The sequence below is a fragment of the Rhyacophila brunnea genome, unplaced genomic scaffold, assembly GCF_057557595.1.
Source record: "Rhyacophila brunnea isolate RB1 unplaced genomic scaffold, BYU_Rbru_1.0 scaffold_2, whole genome shotgun sequence".
Lineage (NCBI taxonomy): Eukaryota > Metazoa > Arthropoda > Insecta > Trichoptera > Rhyacophilidae > Rhyacophila > Rhyacophila brunnea.
Window position 1 is genome coordinate 6,821,198 of NW_028232859.1, and position 26,105 is coordinate 6,847,302.

Genomic DNA, 26,105 nt, shown 5'->3' on the forward strand with positions numbered 1-26,105 from the left:
TTCGGCGACCCAATTGGTCAGGGATGCCAACATGAATTGTACGTGAATAAAACGTGAATTGTAGGAGCTCCCCTTGATAGGCTAGTCGAACAAATCGACGATGTTGAGAAGCCATTGGTACCTGGAGGGACGCCTGGCTTAGATCTATTATTACTAGCCAGTCTTCTGTTTGTAAGACGGCTGCAACCTCGTAATGGTGAATTAGTTTGAATGGCTTTGGCTGTAGGAACGCATTCAAACGCTTTCGGTTGAAAACAGGGCATAGAGCCCCGTCTTTTTTCTTGATCAGAAACAGGGTTGAGAGAAAAACTGGGGGTTTGACCCGCTTCTTCTAGAACCCCTGAGTTCTTTAAGTCCTCGATCTCGAGAGTGACCTCTGCTGATTGTTGCGTTTTAAAATCTTTCCGTAAAAGTAAAGAAGGACTTACCAATAGTGGTATCCGCACAAAAGGTATGCGGGCTACGGCTATTATTTTTTACCAATGTTGGGGGGGGGGGTACACTACGCCATCCAGACTCCACGAAAGTCTCTTAGGCGGTCCCCAATGTTATTGGTCGTCCAGATGCGGTCACCTTCGCTTAGAGTACGGATCCCTGGTGGAGCCCGTACCTCCGATGGAGAACTCCCTTCCCACAGGACGTCACCCCTTGGGAGTACCCCGGCCATAATTTGAGTTCGAGGGCCTTCCGGGCTTTAAGCTCGGAGGAATCCTTGATAGTGCCTCCCGAGTGAAGGTATCCTTCCGGTAAGGATCTGAGTCATGTTCTCGCAAATTTTATTATGTGTTGTCCCCAAAACCCCCTTCGATTTTTTGGTACAGGCTCATCGCTGTTATGATTTTTTGAGGATTGGTTGCCCAATCCACTAACCCTTGCATACGCTTTCAGAAGCTGTCCCGATGGGAAAACATCGCATTCTGGAGGGCCGCGATGGTCCTCTTCGTCAGATGGTTAGCTGATGACGAGTGGTCGCACCGACGCAACTTGTCATTTAGATCTAACTCTACGACCGTAGGGGCAAGAATTGTTTTTTGGGCATTGTGGCACTCCTTGCTGGTCCCCCTGCTGAAATAAGGTACGTAACGAGGATACCTCAAACATTAGCACCTTAATCGACGCTCGTACCTACGTTGAACTTTTCCTCCTGTAGCAGTTCTGCTTCGCCGTCTGTTGTCCATTGCTTTTAGAATATCCTCCTCACGGTAATTCAGATGTTGCGCCATAATCACTGATCACTTAACGTTCACTTAACTATCACTTAACGTTCGTCCAAGATAATTTTTTTGATAATTAGAAACGTCAAATCATAGGCTACATCTGAAACTGTCAAAAGGCAAATCCATAATGAAGACAAAAGAATCCCAAATTACATACATAAAAAATTTACGCGCGGGTATGACCAGTAAATAAAAACAGGAACGACCAACGACAAGAAAAGGGAAAATAAATTAGTAGAATATATCCTCACGCGAAGAAGAAAGAGCAAACCCTATCTCAAGGACTTCAAAGTCAAATTCGAATAATTACTTATTGTATCATTTTTCTGAATAAATACAATTTATTTATTATTTAGGTGCACAGGTTAACACGTTTAGTGGGGTACCTATAAAATACAACATGAAAAAATTGAATATTATTTACATCTTTAATAATGCTTGATCTCTACAATAATTTACATTAAAAATTCATAAAACAGACAGCTGATGTTTTTGGTCTACAGCTGATAGTGTCGAGGTAGGGAGTAAAGTTGTCAGTTCATATGGAAAAAATACAATAGCATTAATAGTAATAGCAACACTTGAAAATTGAAATGTCAATTTGTCAGAAATTATGACAAACCCGTCGATCGAAAAACTTTTCTGTGCGTTACCGGTGCTTTTCTAATAATACAATTAACAATTAATAATCTGGTTATTTATCCAGGTGTAATCTATTTTTGCGTTATGTTATCAAACTATGATGGGTCCCGCGTATACGGTCAACAAGCGTGTGCGATGTAAACTCAATAATATTTTCACCTAATAACGCATGTCATCAACATGTGAAAACAACACCATTACAAAGAACTCACTAAAGCAACACATTTTCAACTGTTCTGTAATTTGTATCGACTGAGACATATACAGAATAAGATGGTTTTGAACGCTGCAGTTCAGGCTTTTAGGTAAGTGCCCTTAGACTTTTTTCCATGTATGTTTACCACCTGGAATCATCCTGGGATTACCGAATTACCTTGCATCATGTTAATTCATCCTACCATATGAGCTGTATTTGATTTTCAATAAATGTACATACATTATTTACTCTATAATTGTCAAACAAATACTTCAAAATGAATCCGATATTCACATTTTTAAATGTACCTACAAATCAAAATTATTCAATGTTATACAATTCATACCGAGGGGGCGTATTTTATCCCCTTTACTTATGCTATACTCACCGAGTATACCCACTACATACCCAGTTGAGGCACTATGGGAACGCGTTGGGCATTCATTAGCAAATACTCAATAGGTACTATGATTATTTAATGATCATCTTGACTTGTGAAGAAATTAATTGCGACTATTTATTAACCATGTAAATTAATTTATAGTGAAGATACAGTGTTCCATATCATTGAAAAAAATCAGAATAAATGTATGCTACACTTTGTTATACCATGTTAGACAATTTAAAAGTAACTATTGTATGTCATAAAAACTAAACATCATAACAGAAGCAAGCGTAACAATTGCTTGTGGCAATAGGTGAATTTTTCCATGAACAATCTTGCTACAGTTTCTTAACACAACTGTGCGGGCGCACCACCTTGCCCCTTGCAGTGGGTTTTGTGCCATAAGTTTTCATTTGTTTCTGGGTTACAGTAGATTGTTTTATATCTCAATTAGAGATGGTAATGAATAAATTTCGGCGACCGCTAAGTATTGTTTTCATATCATTTGTTTCTGTCATCGGTAGCTCGGATTGAATTGTGTTTGTTATTACGGGTTGTTTTTCAAGCTTTTTTTGACAATATGGAGTACTGTGTCTTTACTTGATTTATTTGTTTTTCTTCGTCGTGTCAGGTCTTCAATGTGCATAGGGTTTCGCCCCAGAAGTTAGCAAAGGCAATACTATTTTCTTCAACTTGTAGAATCTCATTGAAATTGTATTTTAGTGGTCATGCCTTGTGTGAAAATAGAAATTCCTTGCTTTGTATTTGGTCGCACTTGCAGGCTTGCTTACCAGAGACCCCCCATTTCTCATCTTCTCAACATACTGTGTTGACTCTTGAGTGCGCCCTGCCATGATTCTTAATATATTTAAGGCTTTTCATGGGTGATTCGTCTTGTTGATTCTTCTCAACACAACATGTACTTTCGCAACAAAAATCCCAATTATCAGAATTTATCGTGTACAGCTAGCCGCTGAGGCCAACAGTGCTGTGTCATAGTATTATCCGATAGGTTAACTTTGGAAGAACATTTATTATTCCAAATCGGCGAAATATTTAAATATTTTCAGACAATGAATGAAGGAATGATAGTACTGTCCAACAAGAAGATTTAGGCAATAGCCTGAAGTCGCTGTCGTCGACTAAATAGGAGGAGCATGTTAGTTCACAATTTTAACACATAGCCAAGAAGATCTTGTCGCACAGTAGTTACCAAATTCGTCACACAGCGAACTCAAAATAAATGCTTCTAAAAATGGGACTGAAGATTATTATCTCTCATTGTCCGCACTGCCAACAGTAACACAAAGTGTAATTTAATAAACACAGTGACAACACGAGACTGTCACCAGCCATGGCTAGCGTAACTTTGTGCGTTCATATTTGAATTAGGTACAGCACTACCAAATTATTGATGTGTATATACTCTTAATGGTGACCTTTCTATTGGATATTTTACTATAATCCTTGCTTTAAATTGTATAAAAATTTCTACCGCTATAGGGTAGTAAAATATAAAACTATCCGCAATTATTTCATGCATTGTAAACAGAACATAGTGCGTTTTTGAGAAGAGAACTATAAGCGTTGCACATTTAACCAATGTGTGGGTTTATCTTATTTTTTAAAGAATTTTGGTTATTCCAACTCCATTTATCAGGGTTTTATTATCATTATCAGTTTCATAATATGATTATTAGAATACGGCGTGAATGAATCGAGATATTTTCAAACAATCACATGATGTTTTTATTATTAAAATCTAATTGAATCGAGTCAATTTATTCATTCTGTACATATATCTGACTCTTTTACGCAGATGTAGTCGCACGTTATCTCCAGTTATGAATTTCGATAATGCTGTGGGATTTAAAGTTCATATTATAAATTGATGGATGTAATAATTTTGTAGGCAAGCGGAGGAGTTGAAGCAGAAGGTGGTGCAAGGCATCGGAACGATACCTACTCCTTCGGATCAGACCCTCATTTTAGCACAGCTGCAGAAGGTATTCACCCCTATTATATTGTATTGTACTGTTTTATTCATTGAGACACTTTTAAAATAAATTCGCATAGGTTTCGGTTTTACCAAGTATGGTAATGAAATAAATAGTTGATACCATATTGCAACATTTATTCTTGTTTCTGTAATATTATAATATTGTTTTCTTCAATTTCAGGCTTACAAGAGTATTTTGCTGATGGATTTGGATTATGGTCTTGATAAAAAAGTTGAACAAGATCTTTGGAATCTAGGATTTAAAAATCAAATCGAAACTTTGCAAAATAATGCCAAAGATAAGAAGGTATGTAAATAATAGGTTCAATCAATCAATACATTAATTTCTATCACCCACAGTAGGATTATTAATTTTAGTTCTACCTTTTTTATGATAACCGCCGACGATGTTTGAAAATATGTATTAACAATAATTATTACAACAAATTCTGAATAATTTTCAACTTTTATGACATACTTATTTTTACTTTTAATAATATCAATAACTTTTTCTTTATAAACTAAACAAGTAAATTATAAAAGATTTGTAAATTTTTTTTCATTGCTTACAATCTTTATGTTGTTTTTTTGTAAAATGTATCATTGTTTTTAATCCAACAAATCAAATAGAGTAGAAATAGATTACTCAAAAATAACAATAAATGTTGATGACTCCTGAAGATGCAGTTGTGTGGACATTAAGATAAGACACGTTTTCATTTATACCAACACTATGATATCATTCTTAGAATATTGTGTCATATATGGAGCGTGGAGATAGGATAGGAGTGCGGAGAGCATGAGACTGGAGGAATGCAGGGTCGTGGGTAGTTTGACAATACCTCTAAAACCTCAGTTACCTGTCCGGTTACTTCACTCATTCGTGTATGTTCCTGTATTAATAAAAGACATAAAAATGGAATTATTTGATATCTCGGATTTGAGCGCCACTCTATGAAATGCATAGAGACAATATTGATAAAAGGTCATTTAAATAAAACGCGTGTAAAGAACTTTAACAGATGTATAATTAATATATATATAAAATTTACTTGCGGGCGACAGTGTATAAAGGTGTAAATTAGTCAAATCAATTACGAGCGCCTAACGTAATATAATATTCAGACAATTTTAGAATAAAAATCAAATGCTAGTTCGGTGGACCGTAACGTAAAGGAAGTAACAATAAATACCAAATACACATATGCTCTTCAGCTTCTTCGCTGTCCTCGATTCCTTCCAGGACGGAATCGAGGAGTGCGTCTTCAAACGTGTCGGGACCATGGGGTTCCTTCGATCTCCTGGCCTGTGGGGGACGTCCTTCGGTTGGCCATAATCAACGTCTCCAAAACGTCAGGAAATCGAAGCCATGGGCCCCGGTTCCATTGGCTCGGAACTTAAGAGAGACGTCTGCTTCGTTTGAACGATGAAAACTGAGAGACCGACTCCCGCTCCGCCTTCATATTAAAAAGCCGCTTTCTTGTTTAGCGCCAGAAATAGTTTACGAACTCCTTGAAACTAACGTGGTGCGCACGCGTATTCAGGTTGTCCTTTGCCATTTTGTTGCCATATGAATTACAGTGTGTCATGTGTAAATAACATGACAATTGATAATGCAATGCATTATAATATATTGTCTCTCATGTCAGCAATGCATTATATAAATAGAGAAATGTTGGAGGGGGATGTTTTCGAATCCAAATTTAGGTGAATGGAAGATTACGTCTTCTTCCACTTCGTCAGTACCCCATGACTGAAGATCGTCACCCGTTTTTTTGGCTGTCGAACAGCCTTATCAACGAATTGGACCCCTTCCTCCGACATTCATGCAAAGTTGCATTCATGAATAATGGATGCATTTATTTGGGGCATCGAATGTTTGCTTTAATATTCTGATGCAGCATGTCGAAAGACAAAACACCACGGACTACAAAAATGGACACTAGCGATTCTAATATGACTGTTAGGTCGCACATATTCGATAACCACTTCTAAATGTGACAGCTCACAATATTTCGTAAATGTGCACACTCAGTAATACCTGTTGGCCAGGTGTTTATCGCTAGACTCAAAGTGTGACGTGTCTGGGTATGAGAAATTTACCTAGAAAAAGGATCAATCAATCCAATACTTTCTGAGGGTGGTTTTGAGATTTTGTAACATTGGGGTTTACACGAGGTTAGGTTGTTAATACTTTATAGCATTAATATTATTGACTGCCTGATGCAAATTGATTTTAGGATTAAAACTAATTATCTAAAGACGTAGTTATAATGTTATAATATGTGATATGTTTTCAGAATCCGAAAAGAGCAGAGAATCAAACAATGCTGTCATGGGTACTCCAATCTGCTACCGGCTTCTACGTCTGCCTCTTACATCAAATATGCAGTGCATTTAAACTGATCCTGCCGTTCAGGTAATACTCAACTATTTATTAATGCCGATCGTAATATAATTTAATGATGTAATGTCCATGTACTAACCAAGAATTTTGTATATTTATGATACATTCATATACAGTACTTTCAGATGAATGAATGTACGAAATTTAAATCGTGTAACCTTTCCATTTTATCACTGTATCGGTGTGAAGATCCTATATTTCTATTTATCGATTGTGAGTGACGATATGTATACATGTTAACGAGCAAAAACTGCTGTCACATGCAACAAATTTGGAAGCGAACGGCAGGATTTCACTTATGTGTGCTGTTCAAAAAGTAACATAGGGACATAGAGTCCATATTATTTTACAGTGCACCAATCACTTCTAATGCTAGTAGGTACACACGACCACCACACAGTCTGATGTAGGGGATCCCGGACAATTTTTGATACCTATAAATCCCTGGATTAGTAAACATAATCCCGAAACCTTTGGGATTGATTTTTTTATCAATCACAATCAATTAGTATGTGTACAAACTTATGTTAGTGAAGTGTATGTACCTGCACATGTCACAGGGGGAAATGCCGGATGCTCACGAATAATAAATAACAAATTTTTGATTTTGTCATACGCAATCGTAAGAACATCAGAAAAATAATAAATTCATTAATTTAACCAGCTAGACGCCACTGACGTTCTGGTACGCGAACGGCGTCTAACCGCCAGTGCCACGGACGTGCAGGCAGGCACTTCTACGCCGAATTTTATGAATGTTATCTTTTCTTAGATAAACAAAAAAAAACTGTTTTACTTTAACATTATTACCTATATTACAACAATATTTACTCCACTAAACTCATGTATTTCCACGATTGAACGTACACAATGTTAACATTAAATGTCTTAAATAGTATAAATTATAGTCGACATTTTTGACCGATTTTATCAATGCTATTTGTATAAATAAAAAAAAATATTAACTATCGAAAAAAACGCCAATCCCGTGACCAGTCTCGTGATCCTGGGATCGTCAAATTGGGATCAAAATTTTGGCTCAGGATTGGATTCCCTGGTCTGATGGTCAGTTTTAGATCACGAGAGAGTGATCAATGTCGACCATAATGAAATATCATTTCCGATTAAGAAATATCTTTCCAGCAATAATTGGCTTGTTGTGCATTGGTATATTTCTAATTGCTTATTAATGTACCCAATATTTCCGCTCTTTATCTTATTTCTTAAACACTGAGACAGAATCACTGTTTCTTTGTCTAATGCACAATAATTGTTAATCATTTTGATGAGAGTTTTTTCCGTGTCATGTGCGAGTGAGTAAATGCAACGTTAATGGCAGTTCTGATTTATGACCATGTTGTGTCAAGTAAAATAAAATTTCAGTGTGCGTATAATAATGTATTAGTTCACATCTCCCACTGATGCATTATTATGTTAGTTACAGTGTTAACGTTACAATTCTATTCTGATTTATTTTCAGGTGCAATATTCTGAATCCCGTGGGTGATATCGAGTCTCTTGTGGCATGCAGACCACCTCAGCCGGCTTCGTGTTGGTACATCTGCCAACACTGCCTCGTACACTTGGGGGATCTGGCACGTTATAGCAGACAGCCGAGGCATGCGGATTCCTTTTATAGGTAAATTCTTTTTTATTAATTTGTCTCAATTCAACCAATCATTCTGGAATTGATATCAAATGTTGTAATTTAAAAAGTTCATATGATTCCCTCTACATGTATATAGTACAAGCTCTTTATCTGAAACAGTCTTATTTTAATCTACAATAATTTTCAATTGGCAATATTAACGGTTTTGAGATATATAAACCCATTGTCAATACTGTTTATCACAAATTAGACAGTAGAACATAAAATATAGCTCTACTCGAATATTGAAATTGAGAGAGGGTAAGGGTAATTTTAGATACATACTCATACCAAAATAAATCTAAAACAAATTATTATTTTGTCATAAAAATATCCTCTCATCGACACTTCTACATTTTTTTCCATTGGCTTTACAATCCAATATGAATCTGGGTACCTCTATAAGTATTATAAGTATTAGGTGCATGCTTTGGGTCCATTGGATCTATTGAATCGATTTACATCCACAATTTTAGAAGCAAACATTCTTCTATTAGCGAACGTGATATATTTAATGTAATGTACAGTCAATTCCACTTACCCATCTCTTTTTGACGAATTTCATAAAGGCAATAGGCGTTGAATTGTCATTCGTGTTGTATTAAAGGCAAGCCCTGAGCGTGTCTCCCAGCAATGGCCAGCCTTACAACCAGCTGGGGTTGCTGCGTGCTGCGAGAGGTGATCGACTGGGGGCGGCGTATTACCATGCCAGGGGTCTGGCCGTCGGTGGCCCTTTTCCACCCGCCGCAAATAACCTGGCTAGAACATTGGCAGCAGCATCATCCATTACTGACAGGTCAGTCACTGTCTCAAGTATTTAATTAGGTAAAAACCGAATATTTAATTAACTGGTTATCAACCCGGGATGTATGTTATAAATAGGGGCCGGATTTGTATGCAACAAAAAACATGGTTATATGCATGCACGTATGCACTTAAAATCAATAAAATATGCACTAAAACCGAAGAAATATGCAGTTAAAAATTGACATTTTTTGTGAGAAATAATTATAAATATCCACTTCACCCAATATTACCGACAAAAAATCGAATAACTAGTTAATAAATTTTTAACATAATACGATATCAGAACAAAAAACAAAAACAAAGAATATAAAGTTAATCAATTACAATTTTCAAAATAGTTTTTTCACAAGTACATACAAATAATTGAATAATAAATGCAATGTAAACCAAACACAACTTAAAAACAAAAACGACACACTACTATTCCTAAATACTATTTTCTGTTTTTTGCCCGAAAAAAAAATACATTATTTTTTTCAATATTATGCTCTGGCATTAAATTTTTCTGCATATGCATCTGTCAGCAGCGGCGGCTCCTCTAACACCATGCATGTGCGCTGCACTGCTTTTTCCTAAACATCACTCAATGTGCAACAATGCTATTCATAAGTCATCACTCGTTTATCGCAATTTAATCCATGTAAATTTATACCAAAAGCATATACTCAGTAAACAGTCACCGAATTCGTGCGCTCGTCGGAACGCACAAATATGGATTTTAGTTTGCCGTTCATATTACATTGGGTAATAACAGTTCAAGCCGACACGTGAAAACGATAAATAACTCATGAATACACAAAATTTTATGACCATTAGGGACGCAGCTCAAAAGTTACGCGGAAAAATGTAGTATTTAAATCTCATATAAATTCATTGAAAATAGGCTGATATTGAATACAAATTGATTATCAACATAAATATTTTAGATCAATCCTTTATTCAATATAATATTGAATATAATTTATAAAAAATTTAAATCTTAGTTACCATGTTCTTTCTCATAGTGAGTGAATATGTATAACATGATGTCATATTTTTAACAATGCAGGCATTTTGCTGGAGTTTTATTGCTTTTTGTAGACGAAGAAACTGACGATTTGTCGAGAGTCGAAAAATACGTACCTACCTATTCAAAACAATCGATAGTTTTGTTTTTTTAATATTTTCTTCAAATATTATTTCTTACATACAATTCAGTATGATTTCTGCGGTCGTCGTTATAGTCGGCTTTTTTAGGTGTTTTGTCACGTTATTTCGATAGTTTTGTTCATAAAAATAAATTCATAACAATATATATACTTATTGTTTAATCAGGGAAGTGTATGTGTTTTAAAATGATAAATTTTGAATAAAAGATTTATAATACTTAATACTTATAATTATAGTTCAATCAGTGAAGTGTATGTGTTTTAAAATGATGTCGGTAAACGTAGACTTTATCAATAATAATAATAAGAGTCAGAATAAAAAAAGGATGGTCCGATGACATCTGTGGAAATTGAAAAGTGTTTTTCAACCATTAAAAGAATTAAATCGTCTTTCAGAAATACTTACCATGAATCAGGACTGACTTAACATGTCTACCTGTGGTAAGCATTGAGAAAAAACTTTTACAAACAGTTCAAGACTTTAATGAGAAGTGATTGAGGTGTTCGCTAAACAGAAACAACGCTGAATTGATATGCTTTTTAAATAAGGTAAGAAAATTTTGAGTGCACCCCCAATGAAAGCAATTTTGGAAACCACCGGCCGCCACTGTCTGTCAGTATTTTGTTTATATGCGGAAAACTACCTCTCAACGCAAACTTTAAATAATAGTACCCGAGTTGACTTCACTTTTTCTACTGATAAATCCACAGCTCGGAGATGGCATTAAAAATGCAAGTGCAGCTAAACTATCTTCCTTCCTAACTTAGTTATATTTCGATAAAATAATTAAAAAAAACTAAAATTATACATTCAAAAGCTCTAAAATATGCATTTATTTATGAAATATGCACTTATGTCTCAAATATGCTCTAACGTCTCAAATATGCATTTATATGCACAATAAAATTTTATTTTTGGATTCTGTGTCTTTCAAAACAGATTTCTGTGCAACTCTCATAGCTGTGCATACACCCTAACAAAACATGCACTAGCATATAAATCCGGGCCCTAGTTATAAATATTGACACAATATTATTAAGTAAAAAGATGAACAGCGACAAATATTAAACAATGTCAATACAATGTAAACATTTTTTGCTGACAAGGAATCATCTGTATGTCAAGAAATTAGCGTTTTGACCACCTGTCAAAAATGGCATCCATCTAACATTCCAAAATTTGTCATAAAACAGATAACATCAATAATTAAAATGATACTCTTATTGTCTACTTGGATTTAGTCTATGTTGATCAAGAATTCATTTTTTTTTTAAATCACTAGAAAACCGTTAAAGAAACATAAAAAATCATGTTACGTATATTTTTTTAAACAGGTCTGCAGAGAATGATGTTAAATCTCCAATAAAGGGAATTCTATCTTTATCAGGACTTGATAATTCTATTTCAACAGCTCGATTGAGCACTCACACGTATATAAACAGCTACATTGCCATCCACCATCGCTTGCAATCGGGTGAAAAGCTTCAAGAAGCCGAGGAACTGGTATCTGGACTGAGCTCAACTCTCACTGCACTGGTTGCTACGGATGAGTTTGATGCTGATACCATTATAAAGGTTACATATTTGATTCTAATCATAGTGGATATTAAGTAGGCAGTTACTGTCTTTGAAATTTTGAATTGATTCCTTTCAAACGAAATTCATAATAATTATATAATTTTACTAATTAAAATAATTTTATTCAAGACGAGATAACTTAGTTAATTTGCTTAATTATTGGTTATGAGCTACTCACCCAGTAAGCGAAAGATATGCATTTGAATCCTACTGTGTCCAAGATTGTTCTGATAGTAAAGTTTTTGAGGCTTTTCTAAATATACAATTTTTTTACTTGTAGATGTGTTGCCTCGATTTGTATGCAGTTTACTCTATTACCGATGGCCACAAACTAGACGTGTCTGCTCTCACAGAAGACGAGCGAAAGGTGTTGAACCTGTCCATGGAACTGGTTGCCGGCACTCTTGCCGCTTTGTTACTGCCTGCTCACACTAGAGACTCACAGGAGATGTTGCCGTACCCTGCTCTGCCGGCTGGTAAGCATTTTATAAATATATTTACTCATTACCTACCTCTATTGAATCTCCAAATACAACGTTCTTACTCTGTTGAGTAAGATAAACAGCAGGCGATATTAAGAATGTAATGGTTATATCAAACACTGGGCAGGATTCGAACCTGCATCTATTGTATTCCGGCCAATAATAATGTAAAGGCAAAACAGTCCAGTAGAGATGCGTACTATAACTTCAATTTTATAGCTACCATCTTTCAATTGCAATATAATTGTACAAAATGTGTTGTCCTAAAACGTGTTCAGAAAGGGAAAAGCTCTTCAAGTCGGTTCAACTAGCCAACGGCCTATCGGACCGTCCGACCCGGTTGCCACAAAGGCCAATTTTGTTGCATTTAGAAAATAAAATGTGAAGATCCTTCACATTGGCAGTTTTGTATAAATTTTTGTTACTTTTACAATTTTTAATTTTGCCTCAATGTGATCCTCTCTGCCGTGGACACTTTTAAAGTCATGTAAATTCAGCTTACAAGCACACGAGAGAGTGCATGGCGACCTTAGTCTTGGGTAACTACTCCTGAGACATTCCCCGTCATAAAAAAATAATACTTCACCTCCAAACGTAGCGTTCCATGATACGCCCGATTAAGACCTGGTGTGTTGCGGGGCTTGTGGTTTGGTGGGCTCATTAACTTCAGTGTATTTTTTCTACTTCTATTTCTACGGCTATCAATTCAACCATGCTATAAAAGCTGTACAATCGCCATCAAGTGTTGTAATACTAAAAGTTCATAATACATACACTCTAAATATATATGTATATATATATATATATATATGTACAGTAGGCGCTCGGTATTCTGTCACCCATATTTTTTCACCTATGCCGGATTGTCGGAAATGCCGAATTATCAGGCACCGAACTGCCGAGCGAACCGTTCTCCGCTCTGTAATCCGGCAGTTTAATGTGAAACCTACCGGATTATAGAGCAGGAGAGCTGAGTTGGAAAATGCCGGACTATTGGACGTGCCGGATTGGTGAATGCCGGATTACCGAGCGTCTACTGTTTATTATATAAAACATATATTATCGACAAATCACTGTTGTAATATAAAAAATCTTAAGTATCCCTTTAGTTCTAGTTCAAACTCTTCGATTCAAAAGAAATATAAAACGTATTAAATACATTTTTAATTTCCAGTCAAAGTTCTGATGGAGTGGATTCGGTTGCATTCAGATGTCCTGAAGGAACCGTCATTTGTTTCTCGCTTACAACTGTGGCCTGGACTCTGCACTCTTCTCAATAGTCTACAAGAGTCTATCAAGGACTTTTCAGCAGAAGACTGTAAGCACACATTACACAGAGTATCTTACAGTAAAACCTCGTTAGTAAGAACACTGATAATTCGAAATTCGCTGTAATTCGAAATTTTCCCGAAAAAAAAGTCCGTTGAACATTATTCTCATATATATACCTTTAATTCGAATTTCGTAATTCGAAATGATTTCAGAGTCCCTGGCATATAAAAATATTCAATAAATCGTAATAAAGTACACTATTTCATGAGCCAGTCATTGAAAATTGTGACAGACTTTTCTTAAAACATCAAAAATTACTTATTTTATGATGATAATTAAAATAATCCTGACATTTTATGACCCAATTCCGTAGGCACATCAGTTATGATCAGAAACGAAATAATTGAAAATCAAAAATTTTTTTTTTCAAAATTGTTATGTTTTTCCCCCATACATTTCGTAATTCGAATTTTTTTTCGTTTTTGCGGTCCCATGGAATTCGTATTAACGAGGTTTTACTGTATTACCTATTTCTTCTTACTCGATGGTTGTTTATTCAAGTGACTTAGGGAAATCTGTAACTAATAGTAAATTAACTAAAAACTGGAATTCATTGTGCATTTTCAAAGGAGGATTTTAAAGTTCATTAGAATATCAGTTTTTTTCATCTCAAAATTGATCTCCAAAAATAACACTAGCAATTTAAGATCTTTCATGCTCTTAATCTTAATGTACTTACGGCTTTATTGTTTTAAGAATTGCAACTTTCTATTATGAATAGACTCAAAAGGTAGGGTCGGGCCTGGGAGATTTGATAATTTAGGTACAGTATCTGTATGCACTTAGTCTTTTTCAGCAAAATTGCACTATTACGGGCTAGAACAGGCATGTTTAATGTCAGTCGCGGGATGGATTTTGGTTGATCGCACTAAAAAACTTATTCATTCGGTAGTAATATATGTAATATGATTTTATTGAGATTTTCAAGAGAAAGCAATAACTATTCCTATTTTTGTTTCCTTAATCGGCTTATGTGAATGTCATTAACAGTGAGGAAGCCCACGTGACCTCGTCGTATTACTTGAGTCATATTTGTACACACAAGACCTGCTACACGAGTGAGAGAAAGAGAATATGTAACTCTTCATGCTTAGTCCTCTTACTGTCGCACAATAGGCATAGTAGAATAACAATTTAATTGTTGGTGCAATTAGGGCCCAAAAGAAAACCAAGACTTATAATGGAAAGCGTAGTAGATCACAGACTACATATGTACATATGTTGGACATGCCTAGCATAGAGTGATGAATGATAATTTCAAAACATAAGGTGTAGATAGTGTGCGTTTCAATTTTTCAACACTGATGGAGTTAAGTACAGGCGGACCTCGACTTTCGAACGTTTGACTTTTGCACAATTCGCAAAATCGTTTTTTTAAAACGTCGCGGTGTGGGGTAAAGATATCCCCCTCGCTTGCTCACAAACAAGTGTATTTCTTGCATCACTTGCATCCTGCTCACACCTGTCACTTTGCTTGTGAGCTAGCTAGGATATGTTTAGTGAGTGAGAAACGGAAAAACTGCAGTGTTGCTACGAATAAAAAGAAATCAAGGACTCATAAACTTCACACGATCGAGACAAATGACAAACGAGGGAAATTATTAGACGTTCTGATAGCGGTGAATCTTTTGCATCAATCAGACGTTCGTATGATACAAACAGGTCTACGATATGTTGTGATAATTGTGGAAATATATCTTTAAAGATTGTTTCCAAAAGACACGGCACGGCATAGATATGGATGAAATGGAAAAATCTTTGTCATCATGGATCTATGACCAACATCAAAAAGATATCCCTCTGAGTATTTCAATTATTCAAGCGAAGGCTCTTAGTTTGCACAAAGATTGGAAGGCTAGATTAAAAGAAGATTCGAACACGATTTTTCAAGCAAGTAACGGTTGGTTTAACAATTTTAAAATGAGGTTTTCTTTTCATAATATTAAATTCACTTGAGAATCGGCTGATGCGGATAAAGATGCTGCAAAAGAATTTATTTCCTCATTATCCAAAATTATTGAAGATGGAGAATCCTCTAGCCAAATATTTAATGTAGATGAAACAGGTTTATTTTAGAAAAAATGCCTAGTCGTACATTCTTATCCAAGGAAGAATCAGTTGCCCCTGGGCATAAACCTTCTACTTTCTAAAAACCGATTGACATTGCTTCTTGGTGGAAACTTAGCTGGTGATTTAAAATTGATGCCAATGTTAATTTATTAACCAGAAAATCCCAGAGCATTGAAAGGGAAAGATAAAGAATTGCTTCCAGTCATTTGGTAATCAAATAAAAAAAGCCTGGGTTACTGCGTTAATATTTAAAGATTGGTTTACTTTACATTTCGTGCCAGCAGTTAAGTAATATTGTAAAGTTAATAATTTACCATTTAAAATAAGAAAAAGAAGAGTGGAGAACAGTTAACTCTTGATAACTTTTTAAGGGAAACACCCGCAAACCCCACTTAAATATGTTTCTTAAACATCGTATATTTACTTGATAAATAAATATTTTAAAATACTTACAGTTTTTTTTTTTTACTTCCCTCTACTTTCGAACATTTAACATTCGCACACACTTTCAGGAACCAATTATGTGCAAAAGTCGAGGTCCTCCTGTAGTTTATATTTATAGCTTATCATGTTATACCTTAATTGCTGTTTTTTTTCCTGTTTTTATGATAGTTTAGTATCAAATTTGAAAACTTCTACATGGGCATCAAAATTTAATTTTCAGTCTAATGCTGAATTATGAGTATTGACAAATTAGGGTGATGATAATATTATGATGGTATATTTTAATACATTTTCAGATGACACCATCCCATTGCCGGAAGACGAGGAGCTGCAAGGATATCTGCCCATAGATTTAGCTTTTTCTAAGCTCAAGTATACCAACTGTGCATCATCACCGTTGTTTACCACTAATAATTCTGTGAGTCTTCTCAAATCGGCTGAAGGCCTGTCGAAAGAGGAAATTGTCGTGAATTTGGAAAAGGAATATGCATTGAAAAAAAAACATGGCAGGTTTTTTACAGCTGAGATTGAAAAATTAAAAAAGGAAAAAAGTTTTATCGATTCCCTGAGAGCTCACCGATTGATAGAGCTCGGAGAGTGGTTGGCTCTACATCAGAAAGATAATGGAGTCGAGTATATCAGTGTTAGGTTAGTGATACATAATATTTTATCTACTTCGTAACAATATTTTATTTATCGGTTGAAGTACTTATATTTCTATATCTACTTATATTGATCATGATATTCTTTTAACTAAACTGTGTGCAGTAGGCGGATCTATTAATTTTGTAAATTTTTTCAAATCTTATTTTTCGCATCATTGTCAATATGTCGAGTACGCTGGGTGTGCATCTGAAGTCTTTCAAACTCTTTCAGGTGTTCCCCAAGGATCAAATCTTGGACCAATTATGTTCCTCATATTTGTCAATGATATAGTTAAAGCCATGGATGGAGTAGAATTTTTACTTTTTGCGGATGATTTGAAATTATATGCACCAATTCGCAATGAGTTGGACTGTTGCATGTTACAGAGAAATCTCTGTTCAATTGAAAGTTGGTCAAAAAAGAATAAATTAGAATTTAATACTGACAAATGCTTTTGTATTACTTTTTCTAGGTCAAGAACTCCGATTAAATGCAATTATATTATGTCAAAAAATTCTTTAAAACGTCAATCTGAGGCGAAAGATCTTGGGATAATTTTTGATTCTTCATTATCCTTTCACTCGCATATAACTTCCACGGCTCTACGTGCGAGTAAGCTTGTAGGATTCATCATGCGACAATCCAAACCATTCAAGAATCCTAATGTATTACGTACACTCTACGTCTCATTAGTGCGTAGCATTCTTGAATATGGGTCGATTATCTGGTGTCCTTATGAGGTTTCCTATAAGCTTATTTTAGAACGCGTCCAGAAGAAATTTCTTCGATGTCTTTATTTTAAAACATTTAACTATTTTCCTTTCGATAATTCGTCAGATGATTATTTTCCGACTGCCTTTCTACAAGGCATGCTTACTTTTCACTCTCTTGAATCTCGTCGGTCTCTTCTGCTGTTGAAACACTTTTGCCTGTTATCGCGAGGGATGGTTTCCAATCCCGGTGTCCTAATGAATTTGAATTTCCATGCGCCTGTCAATTACCTACGTGGTCGCAGTCATGATTTATTCTGGATTGGAACCGTTTCCTCGCGTCAAGCCTATCAGGCACCATTAGCGAGGGGTGCAAGACTAGTAAATGCGCTCCCTAAAGACATAGACATTTTCAATGATGTACTTTGCATTTTATTTTTGAAACTATTTTTCTGTATAAAATTGTATATTTTCCGTTCTCAAAAATTATATTTTTCTGTATTAAATTATACTTAAGTATGTTTTGATTTTTTTTTTTTTTTTGTTATTATTGTTATTATATATATATTTCTTTTTCTATATTCTCTTCTCTCTTGTGAGGGTAATGTTTGACTTATAATGTAAATCTCATGTTGTGTACGTCTTGAATTTAGATTTGTTATGTCCACAATGTTTTGTATTCTTAAATAAATAAATAAATAAATATTATTATAAATCATGTAAAATTGAATATATTTACAGTGACACCAATGGGGCTAAAAAGTTCACTCCGATTCAAAACACTCTTGAATCTAATCCTGATTTACTCAAAGCAATTGAAGAGTTGTCATTGCTTCGCGAAAAAAGACTTCATGAAAATATTGAACAGGACTTAAAAATTTCTGAAGCTTCATCATCCAACCGTGACGGTATAATGCATCATTTTGTCTATTATTTCTGTATCGTTCTCTGTGATTGCAACATACACTATAAGTATTATTCTGATGGCTGTCTGAGAAATTCAAATTAGGAATAATATGTATATCCATGGAATGAAATTGGGCTTCTTTTGTTTTCATTAGTGAAAGAAATATGATTTGCATTTTCGGAATGCCTTACTTATTGTCTTATTGTGTGTTGTGTAGCAAAAACTGTGTAAGTAGTGTTGATTGTAAATAGAGTACCTAAATCTATATTCATTATTCTTTTTCTTTACGTAATGAAAGTACTTTTTTTTACAGATGATAACTTGAGTGATACGGAATTGAAAATTGGACAGCAATCAGGGTCTGATAAATTGCTTGGTGAACAGCTTAAGTTGAAAGAATCATGTATCCCTCCGCCCATTGTTATATCTGAAGCAGACTTTAAAGAAAAAGGTGACTATCTAAATATATGACATTTAGACAATGTACCTACAACAATCTACCTTGATTTAAAAAATCCTGGGTGGAATTAATTCTTAGTGAAATTAGAACAATTTTCATTGTTGTTTCAGTTCGTGAGAAACGTGCAGGTATTTTAAAACCCCAAGGTTCTTTGGAACGAGCGTGGGGAGAGAAGGCTCTCTCACGAGGGATTCGCGTCGAAACTACTTCTCCAGAACGTGATTCCTCAGCAGGCGATTATACAATAGACACCGCCGATAATCAGGTATATTTTTGAATTACCACGAAAAAGATGCTAGTTTTATAAACACCACAAAAAGTTGCAATGTCGATAATTTTATGGATCTCAACATTGATATATGGAACAAACATGGTCCCTGATATCCAGCTGTTTAGTGCTAAATAAAAAAAGTCCTGGGTAAATGTGCCGCAGAGGTGGTCATGAGATTTTACAACTTTCTTTTTAGACCAAACCAAACCTAACCTAATCTTCTAACCTACCCCAACCTAATATTACCTCATATAATCTTAGTTTGTGATAATGGTGCATCAAAATGTATGAAAATCTCAAATTTTCAATTAACGATTATTGGATCGAAAAGCCAATGCGCCGACAGAAAAGGGTATTTATTATAATTGTCTACGTGGAATAAACTGTTTTCGTGAAAAAAAAAATTATAAAAGCTCATGGCCACCTCTGCGGCACAATTACCAAGTCCTGGAGTATTAATTATTTATAATACTTCAGCTACATACCTCCCTTCTCATCTTGTTTTAAGAATATAGCCATGTAGTCTGTGTATCAACATAAGCTGAGTTTGAATGACCAAATTGGGTAAAGTGCTGGAAGGAGCAAAGACTGTAATTATTCCTACAATTTGGACTGCTTAATTGTTTGTTTCGAATTTAACTCCCAATTTATGTGGTATGAATATACATATTTATGTTCTCGATTTGTTTCCCAAGTTAAAAATAACAACAACATGATTTTCTATATTGCCGGAGTGCAGACTCGGTGCGCTCCTGCTTCTCTACACTACTGCTGTATAATATCTTATGTTATGCTCTATTGATTAATGGGTTATTTTCAAAATTCACTGTTACCAGGATACGGGCAGCAGTTCATCGACGGTATCTCAAGACGGAGCCATATGCACGGATATTAGTTCTCTGTTGGACCCGCTTACTCCAAAAGATAAAGAAGAACTGTCTTTAAAAAGAGAGGGAAGGAAATCCAGGACTAACGTTGCAATGCAGGCCATCATGAAAAAGCAAGAGGAGTCTGGGAAACAGGTGTGGACTGTGTTATACTTATTGATGTGCAGAATTTTATTTTACTCACATTTTTATCCATATTAAAAACATTAATCTAATACCAACTATATATTTCCAGGTCAAATTTCTTACTCCTGTTACTACACCGGAAATCTATTCGAACCAGATTTCTCCTCTCGGCGTAAAAGATATCGGTGATAAGAAGAAGATCATTCAACCGAAAGCCATCAAGTCACTTAATTTTCTGCCAACCGACCGAAAGACCGGCGGCATACTCTCGCTTAAAGATAAATCTGCTGGTTATCCTCACCTCGTCAATACGGAAATTCCTGCCTCGAGTGAAATGTCCAAGACCGAAGTGACATCAATTGAACAAATGCAGGCCGGCTCGGAAGAGCCTGCTAAAACTTCCCCGGCTGCTAAATCACATGATAAATCGCACGATTTAAAGGTTAATTCGTCCGGTCAGCCAGTTCCCAAGTATCAATCCAGTCCGAGTAAGAATCAAACTATGAAAGGCTATGATGTTGAGAAAAATTTCAACGATAGTGTGATGATGTTAAACCACCCATTCTATATTCCTTGGAGTGATGGTTCCTCGATCGTTCGTCCCCCCTATCAAGGAGATGGACCTTTGGCTCTTGATGACTTTCAAATGAATCGCAGCCTAGGCGTGTTCAGTCAACAGAATCCAGGAAATCAAATCAAACCTGCATATTATGCTCCTTTCAACGTACCGGATAATCATCACGGTGGGATCACTCTGCCTGTGGTAAATCCGAAAGAGATTGACGTTCGTTCGGTCGCATTGCAGAAGCAGAAGACGGCACAACACGGGATGTCCGGCGACACGATGACTCCAATGCCTGATCATTACATGAATCACCGAGATCCCAACGCCGCCGGACATAACTATTGGTACAATAATATGTCTCCATCCGGAGCCAATAATCCTCTGCAGGCTGCTCCGCAGAGAGACAATCAGACCAATTCACTCAGAACCAATAATCTACCGCCAAGATTGGCCAATCTATACAAGAACAAGAATGGCAGTCAAGAATATGGAGTCAGGATGCACGATCAAACAGGACCCTCCTTCCGATACGGCTCAATGCAGGATAACAGAAATGCACCTCCCTCGTTGCAAAATGTCCCTTTGAATTCTAACAAAACTCAAGCGTCATGGGTGGCAGGATCCGCCGCCCCGCACGCACCCAACTCTTGGTGGAAACCAGCCACCGGTGAAATAGTCGCCGATCCCGGCTACGATGCTAACTACCAACACAATTTTAATCCTGAACAGCACTACCCGCCCAACTACTATGGCCAACATTCGCCCTCGCGGTTGATCGATCAGAGATCTCATTTAGATTACCGAGAGCAAACAAATTCACCCAACTACGGGCAGCAGAACAGGAATGCAAATATCAGTACAGGAAGCGCTCAGATGAATTCCAGATTCAATATTCCTTTCGATAAACAGCTGCATCAGAACGCTCAATATCCACAGCAGCCCTCCAACTATTACAATTCTCCTGCAAATAATTTCTCGGGAGCTTACAATCAGTCGTCGGGAGGTTACGGCAATCAGAATTCCTACAGTCCCATCATGTATCCTCAGTTTACAAGTAAATTCGGCTTTCCGCAGCAGCAGCAAGGGGGGATTTCTAAGCAGCCTCCCTCTCATATTGGCAATGCAGATTATGGTAACAACCCGTACGTTTCGAGAAACATCGATCGCTTTGGAGCGATGTCAAATAATGAATCAGCGAGTTCCGACATGTTCAGCGAAACCGGCCATCAATTAACCAGAGACTTGCAACATGCTCTGCCCGCCGACACCGCCAACCTCCTATCCGCCAGCATTCCGGAATTTGTACCTAAACATCTCGGTTTGGATGCTGTCGGGGCCTCGTCCAACAGTTTTGAAGCCCCTATAACCAATACTCAAACTGATACTAAAAAGATAGTCGATAAAGATTCGTTTTCGGTAAGTATACTTATTCATGCCACTAAAACTGTTAATTACATAAGTTTTATTTTACACTAATGCCTCGCTCTACGGCCGAGATATGTTCCTGGAATGTTGACTGTGAAGCTAAATGCCATATAACGAATCACTTATTTCCATACAATTTCCATCACTCCAGGACTCATCACTCCTAGCATTTTATTTATTTCGAAGTCATATTACTTCCTTTACAATAATAAATAAATTATTTATAGTGAAAAATAAGATAACGCTTTTGATAAATCTTTGCGGCCATCAGCCGATAAGATGTTGTAATGTTTCATTTTATGATGCAGGTTGTTATTGTTCTGCATCCGTTCAAAAAATTTCCATGTCAAATTGTTGATTTGCTCGAATTTTTTTATGGTTCTACAAACATAATACATAGGTATGTATTTTTATCTCACTGTATATTTTTGTGAACTATTATTTGATGTATTTAATACTTTGGACGCTGAAGACGCACCTGGCGCGTAATAACCAGGCGGCCGATCGATGTAATTAACGTGCATTTTAAAGGTGGTAATTAAAAAGTCATTATCTAGTCAGCAGTGAATGAAAAAATTGGGTTGTAAATCAAAATCATTACACCATGATTAAAAAAAGACCATTGTAGCAAAAAGCTGTATAGTAGGTGTATTAACAAAATGAATGATTGTCTCACATTCTTTAGTTTTTATTCACAATACAAATTGCTTTTGACGAAAAATGTTAAATGTTTTCACTTATTTTATTATCCAGTCATTATCGCTTTTGTCTCAAAATTTAATTTAATTTAATCTTCTGCTATTTTGTTTTTTTACAGTTCAATGAACCAGTCGCATCCGGTAATCCGATCGGCAACACCTACTCTCTGTTCAGCGGCACTCCGCAAAGCTGGGTAGCCGGCGTTCCTACCACCTCAGCCGGAAACCTTCCACAACAGGTGCGCAGTGCAGTTATTGTATTTCAACAGATGATTGAAATTTATTTTAATTTATGTTAAAAATAGTACACCAACATTTCACATTCAGTGACATAGCTACCGCATTGAAAGAGTATCCATAGCATTGGAGTCCAGCCGGAAAAGAGACCCAAAATCCTAGATAAAAAATTGAAAGGAAAGCTTAAAAAAAGCCCTCGACATTGATTTTGGACAGATTTTTTTAAGTCAGGAGAGGACCCTCGCATAAAGTGCCCTAACCTAACCTAACCATACCATGCCTCTCATCACAGTATTAATGTAAATATTGTTCAATATGTACATGGGGATTTATATTTATTTATTATTTACACATTTTTATTTATTTTTGTAATCAAAGACAACTGAATATCACATAATAATCTATATTTCCTTGATATATTTTCAGAGTTTGTGGTCTGGCCCGGGTCCTTCACCATTGGAAAGACTCCTTGAGCAGCAAAAGCAGTTCAAATTTTCAGGAAATGAATGACAGACTCCCTCCAATCGAACCCTCGACGGTTCTGTGTTCTACCCCAATTCAGTTCTCAGCGAATTGTTTTACAATGCGAAAAAATAAATGAAACAGATGCGGAGATATCTTGTAACTTATAGAGTTCGTTTTCAAAGCATCATCGTAATTCCATTGCGGCTTTACAAAATTATCGATTGACATAGAAATGTTTCATATGTTTGACTGGAAAGCATTTTTCCATGTTTGGAAGGTTCAGCTTGACGGCTGGTGTAATTTTTGAATCAAATTACCACCGAAGTAACTTGGAATCAATGAAACATTTGAATCAAGCTACATACTAAAATTACTATAGACTGACCCTTTGCTTCGGTGAAGGAGAACTCCGTTTAAATGTGAGTGGAGTGTAATGTTGTCATCATAGCCAGTAAGACTTATTGCAAGTACCTTTTATGATGTTACCATTGTTACCAATGCATATTTGTTGCTCTTTTGTCGTCAATACTATTTTTTTTAATTTATAAACATCCACAAGTTATAAATAATGATTCCATGTTTAAATCAAAATAGTGTTATATATTCATTTCTCTAAATTTAATGTATTACATATTTATGTGTCTTTCTTTTAGTTTTCTTAACAAGCGTAGTGCCTAATAATTTTATGATTTATGACCAAACCACTATTTTTGGCTTTTCAGTCACATTTATTTGATGTGTATCAGTTATGAAACTTTTAGCCAGAATGGAATATTTTGATAAGCATTTAACAATATATTATGTTAAAAATATTTTTATTAACATTTAGTTAGTTGTTAATTATATGGCTTGATTCTATTTCGCTCAGTGCCACATTATTTTTAAGGGTTTAAGAAATTTCATCCACCCTCCTGGTCGGAGAAAATGACATTTCTGACATTAATATTTTATGTTTGATAAAATTAAAACGGTCAACATATACATAATATGAAAACCGATTGCTTAAGTATCTTATGATGGATTCCAAGACAATAATGGTTTGAACAGGCCATAATTCCTTTTTTTCCTCTCTTGTTTTTTTTAGATTAGTGTTATAGTTTTTTTTTTAAAGTTAAGCCTTTTTATTTAAAAAAAAAAAACCTGTTAATAATTTTAAGGCAACATTTAATTTTTTGCAGTATGTAGTTAGGAAACATAATGTATGTAGTATGATAATGGACTATATAATAGTACAGACTTTAAGCTAAGAGGATTATAATTATTTTTACTAGTTGATTCAGATTGATATTACTAGAGTGGATTGACCAAATCATATTAAAAAAAGTAATCTTATGTAGGCACCGATGTTGTAGTCTTGTAATAAACATTCAAAATTATATAGTTTTTCATACCCTTTCAGTGTTTTAAATGCATTTAAAGATGTATCTTTTATTGTTATATCTTAAATGTAATCAATTTAAAGTGAATGATATATACATTAATGTCTAATCCTACTTCCATAGTCTTAGAGTATGAATAATTTCACTAATGAAATTAATTGATTTCATAAGCAATGTATGTACATATTACATTTTTGCTTCATGTGTGAATGTCAGACTTATGTTAGGTACTTTATTTCATGGAATCCTAAATTAAAAAGTATTTCGTTTAAAAAAAATTTAATGACACTGAATACTACTGTCATACTTCATCGGGCAAGAAGTTTTAGTCGAACTGTCATTCTCGATCACCAGCCAGTCAGTATATATTGTAATTTTTTTTTTCCATATTTTTTACTTGTTTGGCTGTGAACCAAATATTCATTATGTTCATTCAGATTTGTAAATATTATAATATTATTTCCACTGAAGGCGTTTTGAAAGAGTACTGAGCAACTTAAAATATTATGTTGGTATCTGTCTAGTCTTGTTTTACTTTTTAACATAGGTTTATACCAAACTGTTACATTGTTATTTGTGCCCGCAGAACACGTCCTGCCTCTAAATCTGCTGATAAGGCCGGAATGAGTTTTTTTCAATGTATTGTGATTCAGAGCATCAATGGGTCCAGTTTATGGGTAACAACCATTCCTCATAAAGAAATATGTGTTAAGATGACATCGCTGGTATTGTTAATAATTATTATTGATTGTTGCTTTCGGTTGTACTAAAATAAAAATAATAAGGTTAAAAAACAGGGAAACATTAAAGAAACTGGCTACAATAATGATATATTTTATTAAACATTAATATTGTTTTATGTGTACAAGCTGAATTCAAGTAATTGTATCAGTTTCCAAATAATTGAATATGTAATTTTATTGCATCTGAATTATTCTCTACAATTAAGAAATAATAAACATTATATTATGAAG

The 26,105-nt window shown here is 35.3% G+C and overlaps 1 protein-coding gene across 1 annotated transcript; it reads left to right on the forward strand.

Annotated features, from left to right (window-relative positions):
• The first annotated feature begins 1,796 nt into the window (after positions 1-1,796).
• Positions 1,797-26,105, forward strand: LOC147071781 (uncharacterized). The gene is made up of 17 exons (XM_085947109.1): positions 1,797-2,164; positions 4,353-4,446; positions 4,621-4,746; positions 6,740-6,858; positions 8,327-8,485; positions 9,102-9,290; positions 11,785-12,025; positions 12,309-12,504; positions 13,685-13,828; positions 16,653-17,004; positions 18,453-18,619; positions 18,932-19,069; positions 19,189-19,343; positions 20,186-20,371; positions 20,472-22,343; positions 23,170-23,289; positions 23,714-26,105. The coding sequence occupies exons 1-17, from the start codon at positions 2,133-2,135 to the stop codon at positions 23,795-23,797; spliced, it is 4,374 nt and encodes a 1,457-aa protein (XP_085803235.1). The 5' UTR covers positions 1,797-2,132; the 3' UTR covers positions 23,798-26,105.

Excerpts from the sequence above, each read along its gene's own strand:
- LOC147071781 (XM_085947109.1), top strand. The coding sequence starts at position 2,133 with ATGGTTTTGAACGCTGCAGTTCAGGCTTTTAG. Across the intron at positions 2,165-4,352 it reads GCTGCAGTTCAGGCTTTTAG|GCAAGCGGAGGAGTTGAAGC; the intron begins GTAAGTGCCCTT and ends ATAATTTTGTAG. Across the intron at positions 18,620-18,931 it reads TTCATCATCCAACCGTGACG|ATGATAACTTGAGTGATACG; the intron begins GTATAATGCATC and ends TTTTTTTTACAG.